General features: G+C 41.0%; 1 protein-coding gene and 1 non-coding gene across 2 annotated transcripts in view; one reads left to right on the top strand and one right to left on the bottom strand.

Moving 5' to 3' along the window:
* The window catches only part of clasp1a (cytoplasmic linker associated protein 1a), a 109,059-nt gene that overhangs the window by 59,720 nt on the left and 29,829 nt on the right, over positions 1-19,510 (bottom strand). Inside the window, exons 3-8 of the mRNA XM_087829653.1 lie at positions 18,008-18,086; positions 16,793-16,896; positions 15,486-15,577; positions 15,273-15,348; positions 14,822-14,919; positions 13,035-13,105 (exon numbers count right to left, since the gene is read on the bottom strand). Coding sequence (XP_087685779.1) covers positions 13,035-13,105; positions 14,822-14,919; positions 15,273-15,348; positions 15,486-15,577; positions 16,793-16,896; positions 18,008-18,086 — 520 coding nt within the window. The remainder of the gene's footprint in view (positions 1-13,034; positions 13,106-14,821; positions 14,920-15,272; positions 15,349-15,485; positions 15,578-16,792; positions 16,897-18,007; positions 18,087-19,510) is intronic.
* On the top strand, positions 18,374-18,502 carry LOC118454803 (U4atac minor spliceosomal RNA). The gene has a single exon (XR_004843903.1). It is a non-coding gene; the product is annotated as a U4atac minor spliceosomal RNA (small nuclear RNA).

Genomic DNA, 19,510 nt, shown 5'->3' with positions numbered 1-19,510 from the left:
GGTAAATGAGTGGTGACAGCAGCAATCAGCCCACAAGCCTCTGGACATCACCTCCATCTTCCTGTAAAGGTTTCATCACTTGTAACAGGCGGAGGCCGTGAGGGACGTCAGCTAGAGCTGGGCGATATGTCGAGTTTTTAAAAAACATCGATATATTTTTATACGAGATATAAGATGTGACAATATCCTTTATATCGATATAGTCTATGTTACGTTATAACTATACTTGTGGAGCCGCAAGTTTGCCTCTCTTTCGTCCACTTTTGTCTTTACGCAACATTACTCGGCCTCGCCCCTCCTTCACTGAACACAACTCCCCCTCCTCCCCCATCGCTTCACCTGCAGGAAGCGACAAGATGGACACGGCAAATCTCCGTTAACGAGTTGCTGCGCATCGCCCCGTGCGTGGGGCTGGACGCCGTCAACGTGTTAGCTAGCTAACCACGCTAACGAGCTAACCACGCTAACGCCATGCAGCCCAGAGGCGCTGCACGGCCTAAAATCCTTTCGTTTTTTCAAAAGTTGACAGCGCGCCTTATGTATGAATTCTGGTTGTGCTTGATGACCGCGAACCGATTTTATGTGGTACACAGCGCTCAGCAATCTGTCAAAAATGTTTTAGTACGACTTTGGTAAGCTACGGAGCTTCACCGGTTGATGGATTGTCGGCGCATTACGGCTACCGAGGAGCCTCGCGGAGTGATACGTACTGTGCTTCAACGTAATATTACCCTACTGTGTATAAGGACCATAAATGGCACCTGTTAAGAGACGTGGTTACGAAGAGGATTTCAAACTCAATGCTGTCAGTCACGCAGTAGAAGTTGGGAACAGAGCAGCTGTGAAATCTGTCTTTGTTATTATGCTTTGCGTCTGTTAGTTTACATTTTGACTGCACAATTGTGAGCTTTTTGTTATGCACAAAAACAACATTGTTTTCTTTTATTTATGGAGCATTATTATTTAATAAATGCTCATAATTTATTTTTGAGTAAATTTTATGTACATCTATGCTCTATGTTAATAAAAGTGCCTGTGTGACATCTGGGACACAGCTTTGACTAAGAACTCTCTTTTTGTTCTTACTTTATGGCTTTAAAAAAAAATATCGAGATATATATCTTATATCGCCGTCCAGGTAAAAAATATCGAGATATGAATTTTGGGTCATATCGCCCAGCCCTAACGTCAGCAGTTTAATGTTTTGGGGTTTTTTTTGTCTGACTAAAACTGTTTGTTCAGTTTTTCATCGATCTTTACACAACTGTGATAAAACTGGTTTTAAGTACTCTGGAAATGTATCAAAAGTATCTGCTGTAGCTGTGAAAGTAAAGCAGGTTTAACACCACTGTGTTTTATCATTACAGCAAAGCAAAGAAGCAACCAAACACGTGAGAAATACATTTCATGAGAAAACAGTCATATCGCAACAGTTTATCTGCAGGGGAGAAACAGCAAAAATACTAATCACGTAACTTTAAAAGGGGACCAAGATCTGCATCCATATTACGTTTTTATTTCATCTTAAATTCACTTAAGTATCAGTTAGTTTCCAGCGTCGGTAAGAGAAGAAATGAAAGCAGGGACAGAGAGCAGGTTTGTGTGGGACAGGTCGGGAATTTTGCTTTGCAGAACTAAAAACCAACACATTTGAATTCTGCAGGTTTGGCAGTAATCATGTCAAGGAGAGGAATACTGCATTTTATCTGAACTCACTAAATAAAATAAGCCTGAAAGGAAGAACTGTAATGAGTGTCTCGTTCTAATTTTCTAGTCTTATAATGTCCACTCTACGACCCACAGTGATACAGTTTCTTTGGATAAAAGCTAAACACTGCAGTGTGGACTGTTGAATGTTGATAATTAAAATAGGGGATATTTTCTCAATGGGATAAAAAATGCTGTGCACTCCCACATAAAAAGGGACACTTGGTATACCCCACATCCAGCGCGAGTAACAACACGATTACATCACCTCCTCCTGAATGGGTGTTTTAACCAAATTAACTGCATTTTTTTTTTTAAATTTTGTAGACACATATTCTCATTTCAGTTTTCATTTCTTATTTCACTGTATTAACTTGTTAGTGTTGTTTAACCCCCTCTGAAAATAAAGGCGCAAATCCTGTTGTTTGAGGACTGAGAGGTGTGCTGCCTTTTCTGTCCACTAGGTGTCAGGATACACTGTGGGTGCAGTGCACAGTGGAGCTGCCAGAGCTGGCAATAGTAATCTGCATGAAGCTCAGATTTATATAACAGTGAGGATCTTTTTATACAAACAGAAGAAAAGCTCAGGGGAACGGGGGATTAACTGAAAGTTTAGCTCAGGAAAATTCTCTAAATTGAGGACAGAGGGAGGATCTCTTGCTATCCCACCAGCTTGCTCGGTTTTCTTCTTCACCTTTTTGTCCCTTGGTACCCCCTAAGGGAGCCCAGAAGAGTCCAACAGGGATCTTCATGAGGCCCAAGGCGGTGTCTCCATCACTCACTGCAGCAGTTTAGCTGGTGTTATATAAGACAGCTGACTGGTGATCAGTGTTATATCATAATAAAGACTTCCTATGTTTTTATTTTAAATCACCTTCTGCCTGCAAATTATGTGCTGATGAAATCTGATGTTTACCATCTCCTGAGATTTGCACAGTGTCCCATTTTATTTTAGACCTCATGACTTCTGTTCATACCTGTTTGTTACAGACGGGATTTGATCCGTCAAATATCGAACAGAAAACTGAGCTCGTGCTTTCTTAGAGCCACCGAGCAGGAAGGAGCTCACGTCCCTGTGAATTTCTTAGCTGACAACAATCAACATGTGATCAGTTCACCTATAAATCTGTTTGTTCTCATCTTTGTATGACTGAAAGAAAAATTATGGAAATATAAAACAAAACCAGATTAAGAATTATAAAAATAAACATGGAATAAATTAATTTGGGGTAAAAATGAACATAAGACGATAATCTAAATAAAAATAATTAGTAAATGAAATTATAATTACAGGGGAAAAAAATCCTAAAACATTTGATCCCCCCCTTTTTAAGGTGAATAAATACTGAAGTAAATTAAGACAAATATCAGCATTAAATTAATTGTTTTGGTTCACATTAATAGCTGATTTATTTCTCTTTATTTTTTAAATACTGCCAGCAAAAAAAAAACCCAAAACACACTCAAAAAGGCCACTCACATACACTCCTCTTGTGGTGTTCAGTTTTTTGGCGCTATTTAATGAAAATCTGTCATTTTTATCACTTCCTGCCCAACAGGATGGTGTGGAGAGTCTGACACAGTGGTCTCATTACTTCAGTAAGCCTGTGGCTACACATGTCTGTCTCTGTTTCACTAAAACTGTTTTCCGTGGTGTCACCCTGCTTTCAGGGTAGACAAATAGCGCAAAGAGAATTATCGATCACAAGTCCAATGAGCAACGGACACCTACTTTTATAATCCACTGTGGTGCTGAGAAAAAGATCCACCTCACTGTCTGTCCCAGTGTTAAGACTCACTTTGTGCAGTCTTTGTTTCCCTAATAACCTTTTCCTCGGATTTCTGATTTGCTTTTGATAGAACTTAACTTCATTTTTTGCATTATCACAGTTTTTTTTTTAAATGAGAAAGCAGGATTAAGAAGCTAAATCCATATATTACATACAGACATGTAGCCAAATGAGAGAGAGGCCAACAGAGAGTCAGACTAACAAGAAGCCAGAGCTAGGTGAAGTGGTTCAGGCAGATAAACCAGGTCAGAGCCTGAACCACGTCATTCCAGTAAGTGTGCATCTGTAGGAAGCTGCTCAGCACCTTGGGCTTTGACACATGACACAGGATTGGCTCTCAAACATCTGCACATGGCGGCGACCTCACACAATCAATGAGCAAATACTTAAATGATGACTGGCAGGTAGAATCAGCAGAAACGGAGCAGGTTTTATGACCAGAATCGGCCTACCAGCACTACAGTTTAACGTGCAGAAGCAAATTTGGTCGTATGTTTTATGGACACCCATGACCACCGATGGGTACTAGGGCAGGGCGATATGGCCAAAAATATTTATCACTATATATATTTGAGAAATTGCGATAATGACATAACTGACGTGAGACAAAATACTTTACAACTCCACAACTTTATTAGTGCAAAAAAAAACAAAAAACAACCCCCATCAATGTATTTTCACTTAAACAAGCAGCTGTTTTTTTATGCAAATTCCTTGCTGCCAGTTTAACCAAAAGTCATTTCCAGTGGAAACTGGCCAACATATCCTGAGCATAACCATGTGTAATATCCACAAAACTTAAAAAGAGGTTATACACACACAATACGGTAATACTATGTTGAAGAACAGCACGTATTACTCGGTGAGGCTCCTGACTACGGAAGCCGTAATGCTTTGACAATTCATCAAGCGGTGCAGCTTTCTAGCTTATCAAAGTCGTGCTAAAACATTTTTTTTTACAGATTTCTGAGCGCTGTGTAAGACATAAAATCAGTTCGAGGTCAGTAAGCACAACCAGAATTTATACATAAGGCGCACCAGATTATAATGGGCACTGTCAATTTTTCAGAAAATAAAAGAATTTTAAGAGCGACTTATTTTCCGAAAAACATGGTAATAACAACGGCCCGCTTGCATGCGCTACCAAAAATTGTGTTTTGGTGTGTATCTGACGAAAGCCAAACCAGTTCCACACCACTGAAGTTGCAGCATTTTTACAAACCAATTCTGGTTCATCCGCTTCATTCAACGACCCGCTTTCGCCCTTCCTCCGTCGCCGCCATGCTTTTTCTGCCACGTGCGTATGAAAACAAAGGTACTGCGCATGCGCGTTTGACCCATATTCTATCGCGATATTTCATTTTCTTATCATTGCCCAACATTATACCGGTATTACCATGAACGGTATGATATAGCCCAGCCCTAATACCTTTGATGTTTGACTCTGACGCCCAGACAGAATTACCAGTTAAATGCACTATTCGCCTGGAATACCTGCTTATCCTGCTGCCTTGGCAACCCAAATTTGGACAAGCAGAAGAAAATAGAGGGATCGATATCTATTTTTAAGAGTAACAGAAAAAGAATCGCCAAATGAGAAAAAACTGTATCTACAGCTGAATCCTGCAAACAGATTACACTGGATTTTTCTAACAAATACATTCTCTGAGATTAAAATCCTTCTCGGAGGACAGCAATTATTGGTATTGCGAGAAACTCCTTAAAAGGTTTGTTGACTTTATTCCAAAAACAAGGGTTGAAATGGAAGTTATACTTTGAATTTGCTAATATTGAAGTCTCCCATAGATTTCTATTCAGCATTAATTAACATTCTCTCAGTGTTTGCAGTAACAGTGTTTGCTTGTTACTGTTTGGGATTTGCTTCACATTCAGGTTTGTGCTACCCCAAATGAGCCTGTTCACAAACTATTTGCACAGACTGTCAGTGCGGCAGATAACCCCGAGCCTGTTTCCCAAGCAGAGGGGCCACTGCTGTACCGGCCTCTTATTGTGCCCATCAAAGACGCTGTTTAAACCCCAGAATCACAGGGCCAGAAGGGCTGTCTGCACAATTCACTTGGCAGAGAGCAACAGTAAAACAAAAGCATCATTCAAGAGGTTTAAACTCATCTCTTCATTTCTCTGCATCTCCCTTTGTTTTATATAAAGTCCTCCAACACCCCCCCCCCCTCCCCCTTACACAGTCTCGCTCGGGTTCTGAATGATTTTGCAACCGAAAACATTAAAAATAGATGATGTTGAATTACGTCTCTTGTAACATTTAACTGTCCTGCTGCGATCTAGTTTTTGCAAACAGCTGGAAATTTGTACATTTTGCTAATAAACTCAGTTGGCAATGAAGAGTGAACTCATTTGCTCCCAGCTGTCGACATGCAAAATGCATGTTTGAACCTTCTATTTTTATCAGTATGGCCTCTTCAAATCAAAGACATTTAAAGAAAAGGTACTTCTTTGGTGCTTTAAAGCCAAATCCTCCTCCACACAGTAAAGCAGCCAATGGCAGCAAATACACAGCATGCACACACCCACACACACATTAATGAGCTTGTTAAGCTCTCTGCAAAGCACCGCTTTCACTGTGTGTGTCACGATCAAAGAGCTTCCTTAGAATGAAGCGCTCTCCTTTCTCCTCGTTCACACACTGGAGTTATACTTGAAATCAGGTTTCACAGCTCAGAGAATGATGTCATTTCTCATTTTACCGACAGTCCCCGACATGATGTCACATGAGTGAAGAAACTCTGTGACTCTTACAACCTGAATTAACACGTTTTGTTTATTTTCCAGTCAAGTAATAGATGCTTAAACCGGCTGTCATGATGAGGCTGAGGATGAGGATCTGCTCATCACAGCTGAACACTGAGGGAAACAAAAACCTGCAGAGTCTGCAGGGTTTATGTAACAGCAGCAGAGCACAGGAAGGGGCTTGTGAGAGCTCACACACACACAACAAATGCACACAAAATGCCTTGGGAATTCAGCCAGTCACAAAAACACTGTGATTGTGTTCAAGAAACTGAGAAGTGAGCAGCTGACATGGCGTCCCACCCACCCACCCACAGCTCTCCTCTGTGGTTATAAATACAGCCTGGATCTGAAGCCTCAGTGTGCGCAGATCTGGAGAAATAATACAAACTTCTAGCTCACATCCGAGATATCCACACAAGCTATCCATCTGAACGATGCGCCACAGTAAACCGGACCTCCAAACTGTTTATACATGATTAGAAATCGTCAGAACTCACTGATTTTACCAGTGATTTTAAATAGATTTGGCTTGTTACAAAGCTGCAGCTGTATTTATGATACGGGACAATTTAAAGTTTTAAATGCAGCTTTTATTACCAAACTTAGGGCTTATTCTGTGTTGAGAGCAAACACACAGATGCTTGGAGGTTTAATATCTGCGCATAAGTGAGCCTTTATGTTTCAGTAGTTGTTTCTCCTCTCAGTAGTTTATAGGAAATAAAACATTTTATATGCATGAAATGTATGTCATACATAAGAAAGGAAATGGAAAGAAAATGGAACCAAAACAATAAACAGACTACTCCCACACACTGTTATGAAAAGCTAAATATTAGTCACAGGCAAGTAGAACCGCTCCTTTTTTTGCAGCTGGACATAAAGGTCGTGTCCAAATTCATGGGCTGCATCCTCCTGAGGACCCGGCCTTCGCGGTCTACGTGGGCCGGGTCCTCAGAAGGTCGGGTAGGCCGGAAGTAAACGGCCGTGAAATTGGACGGTCTCGCCTTCTGATTTGCGTCACCGCTGTCTCAGTGGAGTTTAATAAACTCGGCCGTCTGCTCCTTGCTATCTAAAATATAACAGGACACTGGCGTAAATTCTCGACTGTCTCACACTTCTGTTTAATCAGTTTTCTGTTTGACGTTTAGTCAGCTGTGTAAAAACCAAGGAGGAACCCACCCGGGGGATTAATAAAGTTTTATTTTATCTAATCTAATCTAATAACTTTAATCTCAGCCAAACCGATTTACTCACGAACAAACAAAACACTGAAAAAAGCCCAACAATAACATCTTTAGGTTGTCTAAGTGACTTATATATTACGTTTAACCCGAGCAGCGAAAGTTTGCGGTGATCTGAAAATGATGTGCCGGGAGTTGTGCCGTTCTTGGCCGCATCAGTAACCCTCGAGCTCCCGGCTTGCTATCGAGCTGGTGGGTAGCAGACGTCTCCGAAAACGTCGAAGCACTTTTGCAAATATGCGATATCTTGATAAACCGAGCAGATATTTGAAGTTTACACAGCTACTTTCTCGCCTGAAAATATGTTAAAAGTTTATTTTGTGACCCAGAAAGATTAATAAGAGTAATTTTAAAACTTAGTAGCGGCCGCCATTGTTGGAAACTGGAGTTTGGCTGGGCCGCGCTATGAATTCTGGGATATGGTCGGCCACAAAGGACACACCCGACCCATCCTTCAAATTCGGGGAAAAGGAGGACGCATTTGTCGGCTGCATTCGGAGGAGTCTACGAATTTGGACAGCCTTCGGCGCGTCGCTGTGACGTAATCGGTCTACAAATGCGGCCTCAGGAGGATGCAGCCCATGAATTTGGACACGACCAAAGTCAACATTTGGCTTGCTAGCATTAATAAAGCTTTGAAACAAACTGCACTGGATTTATTTGGCTAATTTTTGTGGCCCATACGACTCTGCTTCCAGGTAAAATCACCCCCGAGCAGCTCGAGATTACCTTCGCCTCACCCCTGTGGCCGTGTGAAAGCCGAGCACAACAGCAGAAATGAAGCATGAAGCGATCGCAGCAGGTCTGGAACACGACCAGGATCACCGTCACACCGCCCCACACGGTGTCATCTCTCCTGTCAGAGGAGCGCTGACGGTCTGTTTCTGATTTTATGTTGACCTGCAGAATGTTTATTTGGTTTCTGCTTGATCAGAAATTCGCCAGCATATCACACGCGCAACATATTTATAGAAACTAAGTGGAAAGGATTTCTACATGCGCTGTATCAGTAGTGAAAATACTGCAGCAAAATAAATCTCTGACTTAAGCAGGTTTCGCCCACTTCATCAGGTTTCTTGGAGCATCCGCCTATTTAAAAATGCACCACTCCCACTGTGAGGATGACCTGTTTTCTTCATACAATTCAAGTGCTGCAATAACTTTAGTTCCACTTTGGTTGTTAAAAGAGCTGCTGCTGACTGCTGCTCTGCCAGTGACTGAACCGCTGATGTAAAACTGCAAAACAAAATTCATGTCGAACCTGAGGAAGATTCTCATGTCAGGGCCGGCTGCTTTTATAATGAAACGTCAGCAGAAGCAAGATTTTTTGTCCTTGTATACTCCTACCATAAAACCGAAAGTGAGCTTATCAAAAATTATACGCACAAAAATATATAATAGAAGGGATTATGTAACAAATTATCTAAATGATATAGAGAAATGTGTAACCGTTTCCAGGATAAGGAAAATCAAATTGTCGCTGGTGGCTTCAGGCACCAGCAGGCATTCTCCAAACAAGAGGCAAAAAATGTGACACTACCATGTGCACTGCATGGAGAAATCACAGTGTGACCGCTGAAAGCTGCTGCAGCTTCGTCGCAGCAGTCACACTTATAATTATAACGCCACGCTGCTGCAGAAACAACCGGAGACTCCTTCCTCGATCGGAAAAGTACAGACGCGGCTCAGAGCTCAGTTTGCAGCAGAAAAAAAAAAAGATTACATAAAAAGATGAAAACTCAAACACAGAGCAAAAAAGACGATGATAATATTTTGGGTGCTTCAAAGCGTGTGGTCTGAGAGCTCCTCGCATTTCCAGTCTTACCTTCTCCAGCTGTCATGGTGCAAAGCTGCTGAGCAGAACAGGAATGCAGATCCACAGCTGATCGCTCCACCGATCGCTCAGCTCTAACCGAAGTCTCTGCCACCTCTCGCTCTGTTTACCTCACAGTGCTGCCACAGAAATGGCTGCTTTGTTTTGCTCCCTCCCTCGCTCTTGTCGATTTATCCCTCCACAGTCTCTCACTCTGCTCCCTCCTCCCTTGTCTCCTTCCCTGAAAAAACAGCCTGTCTCTTTCCATCTGTCTGTAGTCAACCATCTAGAGAGTGAGCAATTGTATATTTTTGCACTTTTGAGATATTTTTGATCATTTTAGCTGATCTGTAACAGATAAAGGAAACACTAAAGGGATGGGATACACTAAGAGAGCTGTAAAAACACGATACCCGTGTAACATATAGCACTTTAGTTGCTGAAATAGCTCAGTTTTGTGAGAGGTAAAGCTACGTTTCGTAATTACCCTCTGCAACTATATCTATTGCCACCAGGGGGCAGCATTTTACCAGTGGTTGTATTGAGATGTTTTGGGATGTGTGCTGCCCTTAATTTAATTTCTGACATTTCTTTTAAGTCCTACTCCCTATTCCTTCCGACGCTTTGTCTTTTCCCCCGGATGCCGACCATAACGGTTAAATAAAAGGTGCACTGACTCACTGCTTCCTCTTGTGGTAAAAAGTGATAATACATAGTTGAGCTTTAGCTGACATCCCTCCAACACGATGCATCCTTTAGACATGAATTCAAAGCTGCTTTTTTCAATCTCTTGTCCTTCAGTTAATTTTGGAACAGTTTAAACTTCTGCCCTTTGCAAAAAAGAAACTGTTAGGTTAATCAAAATAAAATTAAAAACTATACTTAAAAAAAAAAAAAACCTGACTTACTTACTTACTTACGAAGACCCCATTTAACGAAAAATTCAAGTTACAAAGGCACTTAACGGCAATATTTCTGCTCGTGTTACGGCAAAATGCCCAGCTCTGATTGGCTGAGCCCAGAACGCCCACAATGCCTTCCGAATCATGTGACAACCCCCTTGGCTTTCGTACTTGCGCTTCGCTGTTCCACTTGAACGACATATTGTTGTTGCAGTTAGCAATTAGCCTATAGCCTATCGTTCACTCAAAAGGCGCGATGGGTGTTTCGACTTACAAAAATTTTTGACTTAAGAAGTTCCCTTGGGAACTAATTAATTTCGGAAGTCGGGGTTCCACTGTATTTTTTTTTTTTTAAATATATAGATGAATCATCTATACTCTCTCTCAGTTTGGTCACACTACCATCCTCAGGCATCCATGTATGTGTTCGTTGAAACTAAATGACTGTTAAATTTAGCCCCTGACAAATGTGCTCATTGCATAATAACATTAACTGAGCATTTTCAAACAATAAAAACTCTATGAAACATCAAACTCGCGCTTCAAACTACAGTTTAACGCAATTACAACTGAAGTCCAAGGAAAAAAAGTAAAACAAAATAAAAATAAAAAGGCCTATAATAACTCAACAACCCATTTCCTCGATGCTTAGAGCTTATTATAGTAACCATTGTCCTTGATGTAAATGTGTAAGAAAAACTGTATGTTTCTGTTCTGTGTACTGTTTGTTGTATATGTGTCTTCTAGCTGCTGTTACAACCAAATTTCCCCTTGTGGGATAATTAAAGGATTATTCTATTCTATTCTATTCTATTCTAGTCTATTCTTATTTTGCTGTCACGGCGCTCACTGCCCATCCACATTAACACCAGACATTCCCCTCTCTCTAAGACTGACAGATTTCAATTAAAACAAGTCACAGAGTCAATTTCAGTGGAGCTGTGAAAGAGACGAGTCGAGCCAAGCAGCTGATCGTGATGGATATAAAGGCTCAATATCTAATAAGCGCTGAAATGAGACATGTTTACATGCTCCTCTCAGTCCTCCAAGTTAACTTTCACACAGCAACATGAACACTGGCTAAAGTGTCCATTATTAGGACTCACACTCAGGAGTTGCTTCATATGTCTAAATAACAAGCTGAACAATATTATTTATTATTTATATTATAATATTATTTACCCTCAGTGTCTGAAATTAAAGGAGGTTACAAAGAAACTGACTGATGAGAACATTTTTTCTGGACTCTCTAAAAGTAAAAAACAAGGATTAACTAAGGGGGGGTGGGGGGTGGGGTGGGGGGGGTCAGGTGGGATTTTTTTCTCCAATTTGATGGATTTTATACAGATCAATTTAAGGAGTCGAGTAAACAGAAGAACGAAGATGAAAATATGGTGCAAAAATAACCGATAAAAATAGCAGGAAAGAGATGAAAGAACTTCAGTGCCGACTGAAATGCTGTGTCATCATCTTAAGATTGCGACTGTGACTCAGCAGGCTGGTGAATACAGCTTAAATCTGACAGAAAAACGTGCCTCATCATGATTGATCAGGTCTTACTGAAAGTTAAACTTCACATGACACTCAAAGAAACTCAGAGCGGCAGCTGAGACGGGAGGTGGACATTGTTTTGAAACACTGATCCCTGTCTCACCGTGTCCTCCTCGGATCAGCTGTTCTTGCTGTAAATGTGGTGTTAGCTGCAATTAGACAGAGTCAGCAGCTCCAAATGCGAAGAATTTCTAACATCCACCCAACTGCAGTTTTATTTTTTCGTGTTTCTGATATATTAACAGAGTCTGCTGGTCTTTTTTAGTTCCACAGAGGGACAGCTGAAATCTCTGACTCTCGTCCCAGGCTGTCCACTGGGCCTGAAACCCTCCCCCATCCTCCTCCTTTCTCCACGTTCATGTACACATTCAACATGGAGGGTAGACTCAGAAGCTGACACGCCAGAAAAAGAGAGTGATGACACAGGAGAGAAGAATCTGCCACAAGGAAGATGTTGTCTTCAAGTTCTGCTGTCAAATAACTCCTAAATTTCACCCTGCACCATATGACAGACACTGTCATATGCTGCCCCATCCCCTCTGCCCCATCCCCTCGAAACAAAAACGACTTAAAGCACCAGAAAGAGAATTGCTTTTGCTCCAGGGCTGCAATTGGGAAACCTTAACCCATGTATTTGTAGCTAAAAATCTCAGACATCCCCTGAACAGATTACAAAGAGGGCAGCTCTAAGGACACACTCACTGAACCATGAGTTCATATGTCCTTGTGAGAAGCAGTCTGATACAAATCGCCCACCAAAAACAACAACTACAACAACAAATGTATAAACTACAACACAGATGAAGCCTAAGACCTCAGACGAAGTCACAGTCTCTGGTTGAAAAAAACAGGAGCAGTAATATTCAGCTAAAACTTCTGCAGCCTCCAGGTTCACTGAAACCAGCTCCGCAAGTTTCAGCTGATTTTGCAGCTGACTCAAAGACAAAGGTGCAGGAAATCTGAACCTTTGCAGATTCACTTTCAGGACAACAGGCCCTCAGAGAGCCTGACCGACCAAGCGGGAGTCAGCCAGTCAGACAACGGGGAAAAACTACAGTCATCAACAGCAGGATCAGCAGCTCCTTTAATAAACGTGTTTGAGACGTCCCACCTGTTGCTTTTTGACAGAAGATACTGAGGTACATATAATTTATCCAGCCTAAAACTACAGAGATGTGATTTGAATTTCCACATCAGCCAGCCCCTAATGTGCTCTGCATACCAGCAGAAAGAAGCCCGAAGCAAAGAGAGGAGCACTCACCTGAACCAGAAGATGAGATCATGTTCCCGGATCTTTGGACTTCATCGAATTTGCTGAAGATTACATTCAAGCTGTAACAGAGGGACAGAGAGAAAGACAAGAATGTGAAGATAATTATGCAGATGGCACATAAAACAAAGCAGATGGGCAGCAGAAAGTAACTAAAGACCTGTTTCCTGCACCATCCATCACCTCCGAGGTGAGAAGCCCTCCCTCGGCTTTCTGCTGCAGGGACCAAAATAGACCGAAACCACCACACAGATGACTAACAGGCAACGGGGCCAGAGAGAGAGCGAGCGAGAGGGGTGATGGAGGGGTGCAGAGACATATGGCCCAGTGTGAAGGAGGAACGAAGAGGACACAAAGGGAACAAAGAAGATGCCGCATCTGAATGTTCGCTGGTATCTGATATTAAACGTGAAATCACGTTTTGAGCCCGAGCTACAAAATTCTGGCGCCGCTTCAAAGAGCTTGTTCATGGCTGATTACAAGAGCGATGACCATAAATCCGATTTAGGGAAAAAAAAAATCATCTGGGGTGTTCAGTCATGAGCCACAGCTCAAAAAAAAAAAAAAAAGCCAGAAAGTAACCTCTGCAGTGTGGAATGAGACCAAAAAGTGCACATGCACCAGCTCTACTGCAGTTCAGCTCAACTTTAAATCTGCAGCCAACTTCATAAATAATGAATCATAACAGAATATATATTTTATGTTTAAACAACCATTTATTTTACACTCTGTGCTGATTTCTGATGTTAAATCACAGGTTCACAGGTGCTCTGGTGAGCTGCAGAATCATGTTTTAGGAAGGTATAATCCTTATATATGGACAATTCGATAGCAATTTAAAACAGTGGTAATATAAAGAAAAATCATATAATTTATTTATTTATTTTTAAACTTCTATTTAAATTTTTTTTTTTTACACAAATCATGGTCATAATACATAATGGAAACGTTGCCATTATACACAAAAAACAAAACAAAACAAACAAACAAACAAAAAAGAAACCCCCCCTCCCTCCCCACCTGAGGCTCATGTAAAGAGAAACAAAACAAAACAAACAAAAAATGTATGTCACACATCTGGAAAATACGTTTTTATATAGTCAATAAATGGGTTCCAAGTCGCAGAGAATTTTTGTTGTGATGGGAGAACTCTGTATCTAAGTTTTTCCAGTGGTAAAAGAAAAGCACCTCCTTTAACCATTGTACATATGAAGGAGCCTTATCAGACTTCCAGTGGAATAGAATAAGTCTACGGGCAAGCAATGTGGCAAATGCTATGGCATTTTCCTGAGATTTACTCATTTTGTATTGAGATGGCATAACTCCAAAAATGCCAATGCGGAAATCAAGCACTAAGTTCTGTGCACAGATATGAGATAATGCTTTAAATATATTTCCCCAGTAATTATCCAGGTTCGGACAAGACCACATCATGTGATCATATAATTTATTTAGCGTTAAAATGGGAAATTCCTGCAGTACATCAGCCAAATCTGTAGAAAAATGTTCAATAAAAGTGAAACTCAATATGTGAAAAAGGCTAAATAAAATTTAATATAATTCTAATTAAAAAGAGACTCTTGAAAGCAGGGTTGCTATAAAATGTTTAATGACTTTCACATTTTACCCACTTGAACCAAACAGCGCGTGAAAATCAAGCTGTGGTTGGAACAGGGAACTAATAAAGGGCTCTCTGTTCATTAACCATCGCTCTACCGTTAATCAATGAAGGCTATCAAAGAGAAAAATTGTTAAATGGCAGCGGCCTGTTCTCTTACCGTGACTGTGGCAGGCCCTTCTTGCTGAGATCCAGCCTCACCCTCTCACCCACATGTCTGTAGATCTCCACCAGGGAGCTCATGGCTCCATCACGGACCTGGTGACCAGCATCACACAACAACATCAGAGAGGAGTCAAACAAACAGACGTTTCTATTCAGATGTTCCACAGCAGAGTCACCATGAATAAAATGATGTAGTCAACTCATCCGACAAACCAATGGGGGAAAAAAAATTACAATTGAAAAAAAAAAAAAAGTCATACAGACTTTCACCTCCAGATGGCAGCGTTTAATCAGGTACTCTATATGACATCCCTGGTTAACTCACTGCACCACCTGGTGGTACAAGGTGGTGCCGGCTGGCTTAAATTAAACTTCACCTGGTGTCTCTTCACAAAATCTTCTAAAAAGAAAAACGAAAAGAAGAGAGATGTCATGGTAGGCTTTACCTGACTAGTGGGGTCCCCCAGGAGGTTACATATATGAGGAACAATTTTATTGAGAGTCAGGCCTTGGGCTCCATATCTGTAAGACAAACAGATCAGAGTAATGAGCAGCGGGACAAAAACGAGGAGACGGGAGGACACAGATTTTTAACAATGAGGTCACGTGACGGCCCAATCGGCCTGCGCGAGCACAACGAGCGAAGGAGGGAAACTCACGTGTTCAGCGTGGCGACGAGACAAAGGCACACTCCTTCTCTGGTCCGGTTGTTTTTATGCTTGAAGCCTCCCAGCATTCGGTCCCACACGTACTGCAAAAACATCATGTACACAATGAAAGAGGACTTTTTCAAGCTGAAAATTCTGATAAGACGCCCCGTCAGAGGTTGAGAACACACTTTTGTCCTGTAGTTTCATGAAAGACAGTCGTAGTAGTCACATATTTCTTTTAAAAAAGGGGCGTATAATCTTAATGGCTTACATTTACTCACATTCTTTAAATTCATGTAAGATTTTACTGTAATATTTGGAGAGTACTTTGAAGAACATATCAAAAATCAGCTAATGTGTTTAAACACAAAGCTACACCTGACCAAACCAGTTTCCAATGAAAGGATTTCTCCTCCCTGGTCTTTATACAAACTCAGAAACATGTTGTTTAATTGTATTTAATTAATCAACTTTTCATCCATTTCATACTAGCTGTATGCCTCATTTCTACTGATCGCACAGCAGTCCAGTCATCACAGTGCCCAGCAAGCGCCTGTTGCACTTTCACAGCAGTGACAAGAGTGATGCTTTTTGGTCTTATCTATTAAAAATAAAAAAGCACAAGCTGCGTCCTGTGAAAAAGCATATTCAGGCAATAAAAAGTGTAAAGGATGAATGTAGTTGTCAGTTAAATCTGATGGTGAAACGCCTTAAACCTGCATTCTTTTGACCACAAGGGGCCAACAGCTGTGGCTGCAAAAGATCATCTGTTTATAGAGGAGGCTACGGGTAGATTGCCCTGACCTCAGTAAACACTTTCCCATTTATGTATATCTTAATTGTGCCTGGTTTAAGTGTTAAAAGGGAGGATTATCAATGTTATGTTCATTGGCTAACGACATGTGATTGATTGAAGTCGTTAGTCAATGAGTGTGCTGTGTCCTCAGGTCTATAGCTAGCTCTATTGATGCAGTTCACCCAGATGATCAATTTGAAGCTTCAGAGCAGGACTTGGACAACCAGTGGTGGATGTCACCATGGTAACTTCTTTCTTTTATGCTGTCTGTGCTGAAGACCCTGGGTGTAACACCTGTCTAACAAGGTCAACCACTGGCATCCTGCCGGCCCCCTGCCAGCCCCCAGCTTCCACTGCAGGAAGTCTGCGGGTGCAGACGGGTGTGGCAGCAGACTTTCACACCCAGTGAGACCCCCAAGCTCACCACAGAGTAAACAAGTGAGAACTAAAGCCGACATCCATCTGAATTTGAGCTAATGCATGAACACCTGAACTGTCTTAGAAAAAGTGAGCGTGTTACCTGCGGATTGGCGGTTTGTTCCATGATCTTAAGCAGCAACGTTTGGTCTGTTTCTCGCACCTGATCTTTGGCATCTCCCAATCGATCAATAAGGCTGGGCAGAACTGAAGAAAGAAAGAAAGAAAGAAAGAAAGAAAGAAAGAAAGAAAGAAAGGAGTTGATGGAAATATGAGTTATTTATTGGTACTTAACGATGGTGAAAGGGCTCAGTTGTACAGTATGTTTTGTCAAGTTATTCTCATGCAAAGTAAGAGCAGATGAAGTGATCAACAGCACTCAACAGAAACTTGGTGAGAAGAGGTGAGAACAGTAGTTTGAAACTCTGAAACAAAAGCTTTTGATTTTTCACACATTTAAATTCAGGGGAGGATGCACTGAGGAACTTAGGCCATGTCCACACGAATACGTTTTTGTTTAAAAACGCATCTTTTTCTCTCCGCTTTGGTCTTCCGTCCACACTGAGACGGCGTTTTTGGTCAAGGAAAACGCAGCGTTTTGAAAACGCTCTCCAAAGCAGATACATTTGAAAATGCCGTTTTCGCGTCGCAGTGTGGACAGTGAACCCGGAGCCTTTTCTTAAAAAACGATGACACATTTTAGTCATGTGATGCAGTCATGTGACCAATTAAACTAAGATAGCGGCGGGTATCATACAGCAGTTTTGTTTGCTCTCAATTTTGACAGCCCTATTAAAGATTAATATCAGTCTGTACATGCTCCAGATAACTTTTCTTCAAATTCTTTAATTCTCACTCGCTTTTGCAACGTTGTATTTTTGTGTTACTCGACATGTTTCAAAGAGCCTGAATAAAATAAAATACAAAATACAAAAATACAAAATATGTTTTGGTTGATTATTTGTCGATGTGTTTAAATGTGGATGAAAATTCATCCTGAGGGGACTGGGGCAAGAGAGGGGCAATAAGAGACACAGAGTCAACTTCCAGTATCCAATATTAACATTAAAATACATAAAAACTAAAAACTGAAAGTAAACTTAACAATTTTTAATTAAATAATGCAAACTAACTTTAATTTATAAAGATAATGACAAATGAACAGACTGAGTTTCGCTGGTCAGGGTTTTTTTTTAATTCAAGCATTTGAAATAATATAGAGAAAAGCTCTGACTTCACTTCAACTCGATCAGATTACCACAATCCAACATTAAATAAAACATTAAATTTGCATCAAAGATTAGAGTTTGAGTCTTACCTGTTCCCACCTGGGCTCTAAATCGCTCCTGTAACCTTGTCACTAAGGCAGATAAGAGGTCCAGGCCGAGCAGCGCCACCTGGTGGAGACAAAAAAGAAACGCATGCATTAAATACAATTTAAGGTAAAAAATAACCCAAAAACAAAAATCATCACAGAAATCTTAAACATATACAATTACATGTAAATATTTCTTTTACATTTAATAGAAAAAATGAAATCAGAATTAGGAATTTATCAACAAAGAAACACTCGACACAGGCCTGGGTGTGAAAAGGGGCGGGGTTAAAACAACAAACTGTGTGCACCATGACTCAGGGTACACACTCACAACACCGACCTGTAACACAGGCCCTGCCTCTTGCAACTTTCCTTGTCATGGGGTGAGAGAACTGCTCAATGAACGCTTGGTGAGAGCAGTCCAGCTGACACCGTAACAACAACACACACGCATCGCCTGGCGAATGTCCAGGGTTTGGTGCACTTTTTGGAAACCCAATTACTGTGTGCAACAATAATAAAACAACAACAACGACGAGTAAAACAGCAAAGCAACAATGGCTCCAACACACTGCTGCAATCTGCGGGGAGCAAAGATCCTACTGGGGAAACTTCAATATTAATCATCTCAGGATGAAGTTTAATCTGTACAGAGAACCTTTTTTTGTCTCAGCATGTCAGTACAAATGAATTATTTTAATGAAACTGCATAAAAAGTGCTGTTTAATTTTATAAATATGAAGAAAAAGCTTGTGATCCACACATTAACCCTGGAGAATTGATTCTGTTCCTCCGGATGTTACTTTTTCACTGGGACAAATGTTTCTTCGCTCATCCAGTTTACTTTTACAGTTTCAGCTGACTGCAGGTTTCCTCAACAGTATAAACAGTACATTTGCATAACCAGCACCACTGACTAACAATTAGTTTCTTGATCATTAATATGCAAATTGTAATGAACCTTCATCAGTGGCTATGCGCACCATTTACAGAAAGCTGGGAAATGGCTGCAATCCCACCACTGTAACATGGTGAAGTTTATACTCCTCAGTTCCGAGATGGTCTTTCCGTCTTCTACCGGAATGGCCTCTATTAAGTTTTTTGTATTTCCTCTATTTTAATTAAAATGTAAGTTACATTTTATGACATAATCCCAACCATGAGTGAGAGGTGTTGCAGAGGGGGTGGGGACCTCCACTATTGAACAACCTCATTCACCCCCAACTGGACGGCAGATGGCCACACCTCCATGAGCCTGGTTTGGCTGGAGGTTTCTTCCTTTATAAAGGGAGTTTCTCCTTGCCATTGTCGTCAAAGCGGTTGCTCATAAGGGGTAATTTGACTGTTGGGGTTTTGTCTGTTTTCTTGTATTACTGCAGGGTCTTTACCTTACATCATAAAGTGCTTAGAGCCAACTGCTGTTGTGATTTTTCTACCAGCAAATTTACTGGGAACATGAGAGAATTTTAACACCTTAATTTAATTGTCTTTAATTTAGGGCTG

The sequence above is a fragment of the Neolamprologus brichardi genome, chromosome 16 (genome assembly GCF_056152115.1).
Source record: "Neolamprologus brichardi isolate AB-2024 chromosome 16, ASM5615211v1, whole genome shotgun sequence".
In the NCBI taxonomy this organism is placed as follows: Eukaryota; Metazoa; Chordata; class Actinopteri; order Cichliformes; family Cichlidae; genus Neolamprologus; species Neolamprologus brichardi.
The sequence above is the reverse complement of the archived record's forward strand: the minus strand, read 5'-3'. Positions and strand labels throughout refer to the sequence as shown.